This window comes from Chiloscyllium plagiosum, chromosome 19 (assembly GCF_004010195.1).
Source record: "Chiloscyllium plagiosum isolate BGI_BamShark_2017 chromosome 19, ASM401019v2, whole genome shotgun sequence".
NCBI classification, from domain to species: domain Eukaryota; kingdom Metazoa; phylum Chordata; class Chondrichthyes; order Orectolobiformes; family Hemiscylliidae; genus Chiloscyllium; species Chiloscyllium plagiosum.
In genome coordinates, this window is record NC_057728.1 from 31,517,506 (window position 1) to 31,533,685 (window position 16,180).

General features: G+C 42.2%; 1 protein-coding gene across 5 annotated transcripts in view; it reads left to right on the plus strand.

Annotated features, from left to right (window-relative positions):
• Positions 1–16,180, plus strand: part of si:dkey-97m3.1 (fatty acyl-CoA reductase 1) — a 194,555-nt gene that overhangs the window by 142,642 nt on the left and 35,733 nt on the right. For all 5 annotated transcript variants that reach the window (XM_043709497.1, XM_043709498.1, XM_043709501.1 and 2 more), the window contains one exon: positions 9,563–9,740. In XM_043709497.1, coding sequence (XP_043565432.1) covers positions 9,563–9,740 — 178 coding nt within the window. The remainder of the gene's footprint in view (positions 1–9,562; positions 9,741–16,180) is intronic.

The following is a 16,180-nucleotide window of genomic DNA, read 5'->3' on the forward strand; positions in this document are numbered from 1 at the left end:
ATTCCAACCCTCTTGAGATAAATGACAACATTATATTCACTTTCTTAATCACGGACTCAACCTGCAAGTCAACCTTTAAGAGAACACTCCCAAATCCTTTTGTATTTTGGCTTTATGAATTTTCTCACCATTTAGAAAATAGTCCATGCCTGTATTCTTTTTTCCAAGTGCAAGACCTCACATTTGCTCATGTTGAATTTCATTAGCCATTTCCTGGACCACTCTCCTAAACTGTCTAAATCTTTCTGCAGCCTCCTCACCTCCTCAGAACTACCTGCCTGTCCACCTAACTTGGTATCATTGGCGAACTTCACCAGAATGTCCCCAATCCCTTCATCCAGATCATTAATATATAAAGTGAACAGCTGCAGCCTCAACACTGAACCCTGCAGGACACCACTTGTCACTAGCTGTCATTCTGAAAAGGAACATTTTATCCCAACTCTCTGCCTTCTGTCAGATAACCAATCCCCAATCCATGCCAGTAGCTCACCTCGAACACCATGGGCCCTCACCTTACTCAGCAGCTTCCCATCAGGCACCTTATCAAAGGCCTTTTGGAAGTGTAGATAGATAACATCCACTGGGTTTCCCTGGTCTAACCTACTTGTTACCTCTTCAAAGAATTCTAACAGGTTTGTCAGGCATGACCTGCCCTAACTAAATCCATGCTGACTTGTTCTAATCTGACCCTGCACTTTCAAGAATTTAGAAATCTCATCCTTAATGATGGATTCTAGAATTTTACCTACAACCGAGGTTAGGCTAATCGGCCTATAATTTTCCATCTTTTATCTTGATCCTTTCTTGAACAAGGGGTTTGCAACAGGGATTTTTCAATCATCTGGGACTTTCCCTGACTCCAGTGATTTTTGAAAGATTACAATCAATGCCTCTCCTATTTCTTCAGCCACCTCCCTCAGAACTCTAGGGTGTAGCCCATTGGGGCCAGAAGATTTATCAAGTTTTAGAGCTTTTAGCTTTTCTAGCACTTTCTCTTTTGTAATGGATACTATACTCAACTCTGCCCCTTGACTTTCCTTAATTGTTGGGATATTACTCATGTCTTCCACTATGAAGACTGACACAAAGTATTCATTAAGTTCTTCAGCTATTTCCTAATCTGTCATCACTAGCCTTCCTGCATCAATTTGGAGTGGCCCAATTTCTACTTCTGCCTCTCGTTTGTTCCTTATGTATTGAAAGAATACATCACTTCTAATGTTACTGGCTAGCTTACCTTCATATTTGATCCTCTCCTTCCTTATTTCTCTCTTTGTTATCCTCTGTTTGTTTTTTTAGCCTTTCCAATCTTCTGATTTCCCTGTGCTCTTGGCCACTTTATAGACTCTCTCTTTTTCTATGATACATTTCCTGACTTGCTTTGTCAGCCATGGCTATCTAATCCCTCCCCAGATAATCTTTTTTTTCTTTGGGATGAATCTCTGTACTGTGTACTCAATTATACCCAGAAACTCCTGCCATTGTTGCTCTACTGTCTTTCCCACACGGCTCTGCTTCCAGTCAATTTTTGTCAGTTCCTCTCTCATGCCCTTGTAATTACCTTTATTTAACTGTAACACCATTACATCCAATTTTGCCTTCTCTCTTTCAAACTGCAGGCTGAACTCTACCATATTATGATCACTGCCTCTGAAATGTTCCTTTACTTTAAGATCCTTTATAAAGTCTGGCTCATTACAAAGCATTAAGTCAAGAATAGTCTCCTCTCTTGTGGGCTCCATCACAAGCTGTTCCAAAAAGCCATCCTGTAAGTATTCCATGAATTCCCTTTCTTTAGATTCACCAGCAACATTGTTCACCCAGTCCACCTGCATATTGAAGTCTCCATGATTACCGTGACCTCGCCTTTCTGAAGAATGTCAATGAGTGATGGATAGGTTCTCTCTTGTTGATGATGGTCATTGTCTGGCAGTTATGTTCTGTGAATATTTCTTGCTAGTTGTTAGCCCAAAGATAGATATTGTCACGTCTTGCTACATTTGACGTAGACTGCTTCAGTGTTAGGATTTGCAAATGCTGTTCAATGTCCAGTCACCAGTGAATATTCTACTTTTGACCTAATGGTGGACAGAAAGACATTGATGAAGCATTTGGAGATAGTTGGATCAAGGACCCTATCCTGAGGAGCTCTTGCAGAGAAGTCTTGGACATGGGATGACTGACCTGCAACAACCACAAGTATCACTCCAAATGGCAGAGAGCTTTCTCCCTGATTTCCATTGACTCCAGCTTTGTTAGAGCTCCTTGATGCCACATTTGGTCAAATGCGGCTTTGATGTAAAGAGCAGTCACCCCTCAACTCACCTCATCTCATCTCAGAAATTAGCTTATTTGCCCATGTTTGAACCGTTGCTGTAATGTGGTCAGGAGCTGAGTGGCCCTGCTGAAACCTAAACTGAGCATTAGTGAGTAGGTTACCATGTTGTCGAACAGATCTCAATGTTGAAACTGTATTAGAAAAGCATGACTAGGGCACAGACATTCTGGAACACATGCCTTCGGTACTATTGGCAGAATATTGTCAAGGCCCATAGCCTTGGTAGTATCCAGTGACCCCAGCCATTTCTTGAGATTATGTAGAGTGAATTAAATTGTCTGAAGATTGGCATCTCTGATGCTAGGGACCTTTGCAGAAAGCTGAGATGAATCACCAATGGCATTCTATTGTAAGTTCAGCAATGAAAATGTTCTTTGATGATTGCACATTGTTCAGCACCATTCAGCACCAAACCATATACAGCAAGACATGAACAACATTTATGCTTGTTCTTGTAAGTGGCAAGTAACAACTATGCCACGCAATTGTTAGGCTATGACCATCTTCAACACAAGAGATTTCAATAATGTCCCCTTGACATTTAATGGAATTGCCATCATTAAATTTCCATCTATTAACATTCTAAAGATTATCACAGATTAGAAACTGAACTGGACCAGCCATAAAATTATTATGACAACAAGACCAGGTCATAGTTCAGACATTTTGTAGCATGTTGATTGGTCTATGGATTAGAGACTGGTTACTGATGATAAGGGGCCTTTTTATGTGTCAACAACTGTGTGATTGTTATTAGGAACTTAAAAGCTTAGGGCTGGGAACAAGATACAGAGAAGGGTTTTACTCTCCACTATCTCAGGGAGTGTCTCTCTGTTCTCTGCAGTCAAAACTCATGTTAAACCTGAAGAAAGCTGTTAATCTTTTCTTCAGCAATTGCTATAAGCTGTGAGTTGTAGTTTCTCTGATTTACCAATTAAAAGTAAACCAGTAAATCTGTGCCTCTTGCAAAGCATTTAGAAATGGGAAGTCAAGAAACAACTTTCAGATCAGCAAGAACTAACTTGCCAGTTCTTCCTTTGGTCCATGTGTTTTTCTCTCTGTCTATACATCTGTCACTGTCTGTGTATGTGCAGGAGGAGTCTATAAGTGTATTGGAGTTGTAAATAGAAGTGATATAAGCCGATACAACTGTTTACTTGTAATAAACAGTAATACTTTCTAAATACAGAAAACAGGTCTGTGCTTTCTATCAATCTGGCTCTGAAAATCGGGTAAAGAATTTTATAATTTATATTAAGATCTTCGACTTTTGTGATGAATCAGGGGATAGTGGGACTTGATTTCCAACACATTACCCCAGTGAGCTGTGATATTATACAGTGCTGCCCCAATCAATTCAGGTAAGAAATATCAATGGTAAAGTGGATAATTCTGATTATAGTGTAAGCTTCCTCAAACTGAAGCATTGATTCTGCTCATGGCATCTACTTTGGTATCAAGACATTTTGGTGCATCGTGCCATCCCGTACTGCTAGAAGAACTCTTTCACTGTGTTAAATAATCAAATGCCTTTAAGTATAAAAATCATGGAATCTTCTGGGGAATAATGCTGACCTGTATGATGTAGGTGTTTAAATCATGAGCTGATTTTTAACTTACTACAATAATGTTAATTCCTGTAAATGGTGTGGTAACAGGTTGGAAATTGAAATAGAAACACCAGTTTTATAACTGGAAGACCATAGTTCCAATTTTCAGTCAGAGTCTATTTTAGGTGGCTAGTCCCCTCACCAGAGATGAGAGAGTGACGGTTAAATATTTGCAAGAAGCAGTGTCAGGACTCAAAAGTATTTTTGTGTCAGCTGTAACCATTTCCTTAATCCACCCACAAGCCATGAATTGTACTGGTCAGGGAATGCTGCTTTCAAAGTGATCCTTGGCAAGAGTCAGGGGAGCTTGAAGTAGGTCGTTTTTGACTATAGCCCTTGTATATTTTCAGCTTCAAAGCATTCCATTATTCTTTCCGTTATTTCAGCTCTGTGTTTTTGTGGGAGCTGCAAACATTTCTATGCTGCTGGTTTGTTTGCAGTTCCGATACCTTCGCCAGTTACCGGTAAAGCTGCAGGATCTTGACATTTGACTGCTGTGTCAGACTTCCTGTCCTCCCAAATCGTAAGCCTCATTTTAAAGATATAATCGGTGCTATAGCAGCTTCCTTCCTGTACTTAGGTCACGACCTGTTCTCTGAAATTGATAACCACATCATCACCCTCCTGCCATTGGTAGGTTCCAGAATGGAGCTTTATTCCCTATGCATGTGCCTTGTGCATGACACAGAATTAGGCCGGAAAGCCTGAGTGGCAAGATGGCTACAATTGATACTGGTTCAGACCATGCTCAGATTGCCATTCCATTCCTGTTTTTCTGTTATGCAGTCTTGGCTCATTCAGAAATGACAAGCACAGGTCATTCCTTATGGAGCAGGATTATCGGAATAAGTTAAATTATGCCTTCTTTGGCAGTGTTCTGAGATTGAAATGTAGAACAGATTTAAAAGTAGCACAGCCAAAAACCTTGACAGCCCCTGTGAAAGGGTGCATGTATAAAATACGTGTGAGGTCCAGGTGTAGTTGGCAATACTTGGGTGTCTCTTAGTTAGAGGGTCTGCTTTATAATTACCTAGGAGTTAGACTGAGTCTTTAAATTGTCTAACTTTTCCTGATTGACTATTAACATGCCTGGGTCTTAATTCTGAATTCTCCAGCTTCAATTAATTCTTTTGGAGGTTTCTGGAAAAGGGAATTAGTGCATCTGGGATTCTGCAGGGTCCTGACATTGCAAATCCAGTCTGTGCTGCTCCATTGACTAGCCATCAGAATATCCGGGCCACTGTTTCCTTCTCCTGACATTGTTGTCCTGAAGGAATGCATGATAGACCTGCTCGATACAAGTGTAGCAAGGGCCTGAGCAGTGCCCCAGTGCTAATCTAGATCAGTTTTTGTAAATAAATATTGAAGGTAACATTGACTTTGACAGCCACTGGCAACATTCAGCATGATTACTTTCATTTAATAGTATCCTTGAAGGAAATGGATTTTTTTTTTGTCTGATGGTAGCCTTAATGCTTGGAAATATTCCCAAATGCGGAGTTCTCTTCTTTCAAGTAGGAATATTACAACCACTTTAAGCTATCAAATATTGATGTCAAACAATTACATGATTAAAGTATTTGAGAGAAGCCAAATAAAATTGATTTTTGAGAATTACATTCTTAATGGCCTGCTGAAACAAAAATATTTATTGCACTAGTGTTAAATTAATTCCACTATGGCTATCGTAAGTCCTATCTGACAAATTTACCAGAATACAACTCGACATGCACATCTGATAGGAACTGCAAAATCTTTCAATGGTCAACAATAGACCCATACATTACTCTGATGTGCTGTTATTTGATTGTACAATATTTGGAAATTAGGATTTGCATGACAGTTGGAAGAATTTCAATTTGCCTCTGCTTCGAGGTGACAGAGAGCTGTGCAATTTCAGAAAGGTAAAGTTTGGCTTGCCAGTAAACATAGAAGTGAAAAAAAAACAATTCTAATAAATTGCTAATTGTGCCAAGTAAGACTTGTAAATGTTCTTCCCATCTGGGTTAAGGGGCAGAGTGAGAGGAGCAAATTGACAATGCTGCAAGTGCAGATCACTGGAGATTGAGCTGGGGACTGGTGACATGCTAAGGAGTTGAGTTTAACTAACACTGACCTTGCGTTCGGCTCTGTTGATGTAAACGCTGAACATCCCATTAATACTAAAGAATACAAGTAAGCAATTAAGTACAATAGCCATCACTAGAAATGGGGTGTTATACAAACTCAGGGTGCTAAAGAGAGATAAGTCCCCTGGCCTTGATGGCTTGAATTGTAGGATCCTAAAAAAAAGTAGCTATAGAGATAGTGGATACATTGGTTGTAATTTTCCAAAAATCCTTGGATTGTAGAAAAGTACAGGAGGATTGGAAAACTGTAAATGTGACACCCTATTCGAAAAGGGAGGGTAGATATAGACCTAACATTGAAAAATCACAATCAAAGCAAATAGAGTCAGTATGGCTTCCTGAAAGGGAAATTGTATCTAATTTATTACAATTTTTCAAGGAAGTCTCAACCAGAGTGGATAGAGGGGAAACAATAGATATGTTGTATTTGGACTTTTAGAAGCCATTTGACAAGGGACCTCACAGAAGGTTAAGTCAATGGCTATGTTTGCTGACACTGATGCATGTGTGCTACATGCCATTTTTAATTTTGTGTGCGCAGATTATGGGAAATGTGATGGGGCAATGAGGATAAGAGATCAGGACGGGGCTGTGGAAGATATCAAGATGGTGGAAGGGAGGTGGGAGGAGACATCAGGATGGGGTGGTAAAGGGATCGAGCCAAAGGGCAGGAGATTAGGAGAAATTGGGTCTAGAGCTCAGGACCATGTGTTGAGAGAGAGAGATCAGCACCAGTGGGGAGAGAGATAGATCAGGAGGACCCAGTAAGAGGGAAAGAACAAGAGGGGAAGATGGTGGTGGGGTGGGATTATTGGGGGAGTAGTGGTGGAGAGCTGGGGTGGGTGCGGAAGGGAAAGATGGACAAGAGGCCTCCTGGCTTCTGGACTCTCCTTGTCTCTCCCCTACCTTCCTGAGCCCTGGGCTTCCATTGTTGCTCCCAACCTCTGGCTTCTGAGCCCTATGCCCTTCTTGCTGAAACTAGGGGTCTCCATCCATGCCCGTACCCTCTCTCCATCAGAAGCCTGGTTAAAAATCCTGCACACAGCACTGCAAATGTACAGTAATACATTAGTGTATGACATTTCAAGTAAAGGGTAGATGATGACATCAGTATTTGGAACTGTGCATTCCTGAATGAGTGCGCACAGTTGACAGTAGTTGTCGGTGTCAGCAAACATTGCCTAGGTCAGTCATAACATAAGAAGAGTCCATGGTGCCTGAGGTAGTACGCTGACATAGACAGAGATTTGCCTGTAGGGCAGGAAACAGTGAGTTGGGATAAGGGAATCTTTTTCCGGGTGGTGAGTTGTGACCAGTGGGGTTCTACAGGGATCAGTACTGACTTCACAACTGTTTAAAATGTACATTAATGACTTGAAAGGAGAGAAACAAATCTACTGTTGCCAAATTTGCAGAAGATGAAAAAATAGGTAGAAAGGCAATTTGCAAGAGGGATACAAACAATTTACAGAGTGCTATTGATAGGTTATGTTAGTAGGTGAAAAATTGGCAAATCAAGAATGATGTGGGAAAATATGAAGTTGTTCATTTTGGGTATAGCTCTAAGGTATCTAAAAGAATGAAAGCATGGGACAAAGTTGGCGTAAGGGAACCAAGAGGTCTGTCATTACACTGTTTGCAGATTGTAAATCAAAACAGATTCTGAGAAAAAAGTCAATAAACTGAATTAGGCAGAACCATTCTTGATGGCTTTGACCACACTGTGAGCCACTACCTCAGTGACAGCCACTGTAGTGATGCTCAGCATTATCTGCTGCAAAAGGATGAGCACTGGCAGGCTTGCCTGCTCTTTCACTCACCCAGAACAGTTAGGTGGCCTCTGCTCCCTCCGATGGACCACTTTGTCCTGCAGGAGAGAGGAAATCTATCTGTGAATGTGGTGCAATGTTTTTGAGTGATGTACCTGCCACAGCTGTGTAGCTAGCAATGGATGCATGATATGAATATGCAGCTTGCAGCAGCGCCATGTGTTAGGTGAGACTAAGAATGTGAATAATGAGTCATTTTTGGTAGGAATTGTTGGTAGGTGAGTGAAAGCTGTGATGAATACATCATTGGGTAAGGCTAGTGGTGCAGTTGGTGGAATGTGATATACATTCAGAGACCTTGCTGTCTTGTGTAAGGTCATCAAATTCCTTTCTGCACTGCATCCAGGGCTCAGGGCTAGAGTGCTGGTGATGACCACAACAGTTACTTGCTTCGATTATCTACTCATCATCTCCACTGAGATTCCCCCAGCTCCTGAGTGAAGAGGAGCTCTTCTCCTTCTGTGCACTACCGCAACAAGGCATCGGGGAACAATGAGACATATTGCCTGGCTTGCAGTGTCATTTTTTGTAGATTCTTCCTGCACTTCAACACGTCTTCACCATTTCAAGCCCTTGCTCCAGTCCAAATGCATTATTTTCCTGCTGTCACTCAATTTCAGGTTTAGAGTGGCTACATGGTTCTATTATGGTTGGTTGTGAAGTTCATGCTGCTTGCATCCCTTTGCATAGGCATGGGTTAACCATGCTTCATGATCTACACGCCCGTTTCAAGGATTATTCAATTTAGCTTCTTCAGGCTTTTGCAAGATTAAATCTGCTAAGGAGATTTTTTTCCCAAGAGAACCTGGCATATCAGGGCAGAAATACTGTTTCTGTTAAAAACCAGAAGCTTGCTGGAGAAGTCACTGACTCAAAATCATCGTAACTCTAAAGTATTAAGACGGTGTTGAGGTACAAATTTCATAGCGAGACATTATTGAGGTTAGGTTTGGGTTAGGTTTGTGAAGTTTTAGTGGAACGTCTCATTTGAGACTCAGTCAGCTCAGCACAGGAAATTCACTGTCACACATTCCACTGTCTGCTCTGCAATTAGCCATTAAACTGCTGTTTGCACAATACCATCATTCCCCTCAAACACTTAACAAAGAAGAAATGTATAAGGTTTTCAATACATGATGTTTTGTAAATTATATTAGAATTTCCTTTTTATAAAATTTCTATCTCACAATTTCACTGCAAGTGTATTAATCATTCAGGTTCATTTGTGATGTAAAGTCATAAGCCATTTAAGCTCAACTATTTAATCCTCTGAGTTCTGACGGACATTTGAACTTTGTAACAGTCTCAATAATTTTGCTTGTCTAAAATCTATTAAATGATTTTCTTTACATTTCCAACTGTGAAAATGGAAAAAATTGGCAAAGTGGTCTTAAGTGCATTCATTTACTGTTCTCGGCATTTCTTGGATAGGGATAATCTGCCTTTGCATTATCCCTCCCATGTCTCCATGTGGTTTTATTTTTGTTGTGCTTTTGCTTGTTCCATCACTAAAAGAATGAAAAATTCAGAATGTTCCTTGTTCCATCCCCAATCTCTCCTGTATTTAATTAACCAATTGTCTGTAATGGTTAGCCATAGTAAGGAATCCTTTTATCATATCTCATGGTATATAATGAATCTTTTTTTTCCAAGGTGGATGGATGATAGCATGATCCAAGACATCACCCCCAAACTGATTGGAGACTGGCCAAACACATACACTTATACAAAGGCACTCGCAGAGTATGTGGTGCAGCAAGAGAGTGAGGATTTGAATATTGCCATAATCAGGCCATCTATTGTTGGAGCAAGTTGGCAAGAGCCATTTCCAGTAAGTGATGTTCTTTTATATAATGTATTTTATCATCCTGTTTTCCCTTTAGCAATTTGTAGCTTAAATTAAAGCTACAAGGAATTAGGAATGGGCAATAAATGCTGGTCTAGCCAGTGATGCCACATCCCAAGAATGAATTTTTAAAAAATTGTTTATACATCTTAGTTGTTATTACACTGATAGACATTGGATGATAGTTGGGTGGAAGTAAGAAGAGAGGTACATTAAAATGAGAAATGCTTCTATTATACTTGAGTTAATATCATGCCTATTGAATTAGATCTCCTGTCACAGAAGCCATTTTGTCACTGGAGATGAGGTGGAGTAAGTTACTCATTTCTACAGAGTTTGAGACAGGTGATAAAGCTTTTCTGAATATGGATGTGTTCAAGCCTTAGCAGACTTGTACTTTATAGGGAGTTAAGAAATGTTGTGGAGAAATATTTGGTGTGCATGAATAAATAGGCCCTTCAGAGATGGTTTTCTTAATGATGACAATGTAGGAATTCGCTTAATGTTCCTTTTCAGGATGAAACTTGGTAAGTCTTGCAGTTGTTTGATCATGGTCCCATTTGGATTGTATCATAATAAATTGAAGCTTGTCTGTTCTGATAACATATATTATTGCATAAAGATAGAATCAGAGGAACTTGTAGCATCAAATGAGGCCATTTGGCTGATCTATGCAAGAGAGTGTGTAACCACTCAATCTAATCCCACTTTTCAGTTTTCTGTTCAGCGTTTCATAGGCATATCCTTTTTTTTCATTCACTCTGGGACATGGGTGGTGCTGGCTGGCCAGCATTTATAGCCCCTCCCTAATTCCCGCCTCAGGCGACTGACTGTGTGGAGTTTGCACGTTCTCCCCGTGTCTGCGTGGGTTTCCTCCGGGTGCTCCGGTTTCCTCCCACAGTCCAAAGATGTGCAGGTCAGGTGAATTGGCAATGCTAAATTGCCCGTAGTGTTAGGTAAGGGGTAAATCTAGAGGTATGGGTGGGTTGCGCTTCGGCGGGGCGGTGTGGACTTGTTGGGCCAAAGGGCCTGTTTCCACACTGTAAGTAATCTAATCTAATCTAATCTACTATTGAGAAGATGGCAGTGAGCTGCCTTTCTGAACTGCTGCAGTCCATGTGCTGTAGATTGACCCTCAGTGCCCTTAGGGAGGGCATTCTAGGATTTTGACCCAGTGACAGAAACACATTGCCATTCCTTTACTAAGTCAGGATGGTAAGTAACTTGGAAGGGAACTCCCAGGTGGTGATGTTCCCATGTATCTGCTGCCCTTGTCCTTTAAGATCGAAGTGGCTGTGCATTTGGAAGGTGCTGTCTCAGAACCTTTGGTGAATTTCAGCAATAGTTAGCACACACTGTTACTACTGTCTGTCAGTGGTGGAAAGAATAGATGCTTGTGGATTTGATGCCAACCAAGCAGACTGCTTTGTCCTGGATGATGTCAAGTGTCTTGAATGTTGTTGGAGCTGCACCCATCCAGGCAAGTAGGGAGTAATCCGCATTACTTGTGCCTTGTAAATGGTAGACGATCTCTGGGGAGTCAGAAGGCGAGTTATTCATCACAGTATTCCTAGCCTTTGACCTGCTCTTCTAGTCATTGCATTTATGTGGTGAGTCCAGGTGAGTTTCTGGTCAATTGATAATCCTAAGGTTATTAATAGTGGGACATTCAATGATGATAAGACCATTGAATATCAATGAGCAATGATTAGATTGTCTCTTATTGGAGCTGGTCATGGCCTGATATTCATGCTGCATGAATTTTCCTTGCCACGAGTCAGCTTAAACCTGATATTGTCTAGATCTTGTTGGATTTGCTTCAGTATCTGAGGAGTTGCAAATGGTGTGCTGAACATTATGCTATCATTGCTGAGCTTCTCTCCCTCCTGACCTTATGATGGAGGGAAGGTAATCGATGAAACAGCGGAAGATGCATGGACCTAGGACACTACCCTGAAGAACAGCTGTAGTGATTCCTGGAGCTGAGATCACTGATCTGCAACAACCACAACCATCTTTCTATATGCCATATTGACTGAATGTGACCTTGATGTCAAAGGCTATCATTCTCACTTCACCTCTGGAATTCAGTTCTTTGTCCATGTTTGAAACAAGGTATAATGAGGTCAGGACCTGAGTTGCCCTGACAGAACCCAAACTGGGCATCACTGAGCTGAGCAGGTACTGTTTGATAACACTGTTGATGACACCTTCCATCATTTTACCGATGAATGAGAGTAGAGTGATAGGGCAGTAATTGGCCGGATTGGATTAGTTATGCATTTTGTGTACAGTACATTTTGTGGGCAGTTTTCCACATGGTCGGGTAGGTGCCAGTGTTGCAACTGTACTGGAATCATTTGGCTAGTGAAGCAGTAAGTTCTGGAGCGCAAGTCTTCAGTAGTATTGCCAGAATGTTGTCAGCGCTGATAGCCATTGTAATATCCAGTGCCTCCTTGTTTCCTGATACCATGTGGCTGAAGACTGGCATCTGTAATGCCAGGGACCACTGGAGAAGTCTGTGATAGATCATCCACTTGGCACTTCTAGCTGCATAATGTTGTGAATGTTGCAGCCTCATCTTTTGCACTGATGTGTTGGGCTCTTCCATCATTGTTCTTTGTTTATCTCCATCCTCAAAGAAAATTTACAGCCCAGGAACAGGCCCTTGGCCCTCCAAGCCTGAGCCAATCTAAATGTACTGTCTAAACCTGCCGCCCAATTCCTAAGCATCTGTATCCCTCTGCTCCCCACCTATTCACGCATCTGTCCAGATGCATCTTAAATGAATCTACCATGTCTGCCTCTACGACCTCTGCTGGCAACGCGTTCGAATCACCTTCCACCCTCTGTATAAAGTACTTGCCGTGTGTATCTCCTTTAAACTTTTCACCTTTCACCTTGAAAGTGTGACCTCTCATTATTGAATCCTTCACCCTGGGAAAAAGCTTATCTCTATCTATCCTGTCTATATCCTTCATGATTCTGTAGATCTCAATCAGGTTCCCCCCCTCAATCTCCTTTTTTCGAATGAAAACAAACCTAACCTACTCAACCTCTCTTTGTAGTCAGCACCTTCCATACCAGGCTACATCCTCGTAAACCTTCTCTGCATCCTCTCCAAAGCATCCACATCCTTTAGGTAATATGGCAACCAGAACTGTACACAGTATTCTAAATGCGGCTGAAGCAACATCGTGTTAAATTTTAACATGACCTGCCAGCTCTTATACTCAATACCCCGCCCGATGAAGGCAAGCATACCATTTGCCTTCTTGGCCACTCTATCCACCTGTGCAGCCACCTTCAGGGTCCAATTGACTTGAACTTCCAGATCTCTCTGCTCATCAACTTTTCCCAAAGTTTACTGTATGATTCGCTTTAGAATTAGACTTCCCAAAATGCATCACCTCACATTTGCCTGGATTGAACTCCATCAGCCACTTCTCCACCCAACTCTCCAGTCTATCTATATTCTCCTGTATTCTTTGACAGTCTCTGCTTTCTGTTACTCCATCAGTCTTGGTGTCATCTGCAAGCTTAGTGATCAGACCACCAATGCCCTCTTCCAGATCATTTATATATATTACAAACAACAGTGGCCCCAGCACTGATCCCTGTGGAACACCACTGGTCACCTTTCTCCATTTCAAGAAACTCCCTTCAACTACTACTCTCTGTCTCCTGTTGCTCAACCAGTTCTTTACCCACCTAGCTAGAACACCCTGCACACCATGTGACTTCACGTTCTCTATTAGTTTACCATGGGGAACCTTCTCAAACTCCTTACTAAAGTCCGTGTATATGACATCTACAGCCCTTCCTTCACCTATCAACTTGGTCACTTCCTCAAAGGACTCTATTAAGTTGGTAAGGCACGATCACCCCCGCACAAACCCATGTTGCCTATCACCGATAAGCCCATTCTTTTCTAAATATAAATAGATTTTATCCCTCACTACCTTCTCCAGCATCTTTCTCACCACTGACGTCAGGCTCATTGGTCTGTAGTTACCCAAAATATCCCTACTACTACTCTTGTTCAGGGGGAATAACATGAGCAACCCTCCAGTCCTCCGGCACCTCACCTGTGTTTAAGGATGCCACAAAGATATCTGTCAGGGCCCCAGCTATTTCCTGTCTTGTCTCCCTCAGCAACCTGACATAGATCCCATCCAGTCCTAGGGATTTATCCACCTTAATAACCTCTTGCCTACCCAACACATCTTCCCTACTTATGTCAACGTGATCCAGCGTAATCAAACTTCTATCTCTAATCTCAACATTCATCATGTCCCTCCCCTCAGTGAACACTGATCATTCAGAATCTCACCCATTTTCTCAGGTTCGATACACAACCTTCCTTCATTATCCTTTAGTGGACCAATCCTTTGTCTAGTTACCCAATTGCTTCTTATATAAGAATAAAAGGCTTTGGGATTCTCCTTAATTCTGCTCACTAATGATATTTCATGACCCCTTTTAGCACGCTTGATTCCTCGTTTAAGACTGATCCTACTTTTCAGATATTCTTCCAGGGCCCATTTCCATTCTTATCTGCCTGGACCTTATGTACGCTTCCCTTTTCCTCTTGGCTAGTCATACGATTTCTCCTGTCATCCACGGTTCACGAACCTTGCCTTTCCTATCTTTTGCCTTCAATGGGACATGCCTCTCCTGCACTATCTTTAATCTATCTTTGAAAGCCTCCCACATATCAAATGTGGACTTCCCTTTAAATAGCTGTGTCCAATCCACATTTCCCAGCTCCTGCCTAATTTTGATATAATTGGTCTTGGCCCAGTTTAGTATTCTTCCCTAAGGACCAGTCTCATCTTTGTCTACGATTATTCAAAAACTTACAGAATGGTGGTCACTGTTCCCAAAGAAATCCCCCACCGCAACTCCTACCACCTGGCCTGGCTCATTCCCCAACACCAGGTCCCATATGGCCCCTTCCCTCATCGGACTATAGACATCCTGCTCTAGAAAACTCTCCTGGACACGTCTTACAAATTCTACCCTATCCAGACCTCCGACACTAAGTGTATTCCAGTCAATGTTGGGAAAATTAAAATCTCCCATCATCATTGCCTCTACATCTTTCCATAATCTATTTACCTATTTGTTCTTCTACCTCACGCTCACTGTTGGGAGGCCTGCAGTACAGCCCCAACAATGTAACTGCACCCTTCTTATTTCTCAGTTCTACCCATAATTCCTCACTGCTCAAGCCCTCCATAGTGTCCTCCTTTAGCACAGCCGTGATATCATCCCTGACCAGCAATGCAACTCCTCCCCCTCCTTTTAGTTCCCTCCCTGTCCTGTCTGAAGCATCTACATCCTGGAACATTTCGTTGTCAATCATGGCCTTCCTTCAACCAAGTCTCTGTGATTGCAATAACGTCACACTCCCAGGCACCAATCCAAACCCTCTGTTCATCTGCCTTACCGATTATACTCCTTGCATTAAATTAGATGCACTTCAGGCCATGGTCCTTTTGCGTTCGTCTGCTTTCTGCCTACTCTTCCCCATATTAATGCTGTCTTCACGATTCTTACAGTTTCCAGTTTCCACCTTGCTGGCTACTTGTCTTCTCTTCTTGTTCCCAGCCCCCTGCCACATTAGTTTAAAACCTCCCCAACAGCAACAGCAAAAACTCCCCCAAGGACATTGGTTCCGGTCTGGTTCAGATGTAGACCGCCCAATTTGTAATACTCCCACCTTCCCCAGAACCGGTCCCAATGTCCAACAAACTTAACCTCTCCCTCCTACACCATCTCTCAAGCCACGTGTTTATCCTGCACATTTTTTTTCATTTCTACGCTGGCTAGCACTTGGCACTGGCAGTCATCCCGTGATTACTACCTTTTGAGGTCCTCCTTTTTAACTTCTCTCCTAGCTTCCTGAACTCTGCTTTCAGGACCTCATCTCATTTTTTACTTATATCATTGGTGTTTATATGCACCAAGACAACTGGCTGTTCACCCTCCCCTTTTAGAATACTCTGCAGCCGATCGGAGACATCCCTGACCCGAGCACCAGGGAGGCAACATACCATCCGGGAGTCCTGTTTTCGGCCACAGAACCGCCTATCTACTCCCCTCACAATAGAATCTCCTATGACTATGGCCCTACGAGTCTTTTTTCTGCCCTTCTGAACAGCAGTGCCCGCCGTGGTGCCATGATCCTGGCAACTGCTGCCCTCCCCGGTGAGCCATCTCCCCCAACAGTATCCAAAACGGTATACCTGTTTTGGAGGGAGATGACACCTGTACTCTGGATTAGTGGTGCTGGAAGAGCACAGCAGTTAAGGCAGCATCCAAGGAGCAGCGAAATGGACGTTTCGGGCAAAAGCCCTTCATCAGGAATAAAGGCAGTGAGCCTGAAGCGTGGAGAGATAAGCTAGAGGAGGGTGGGGGTG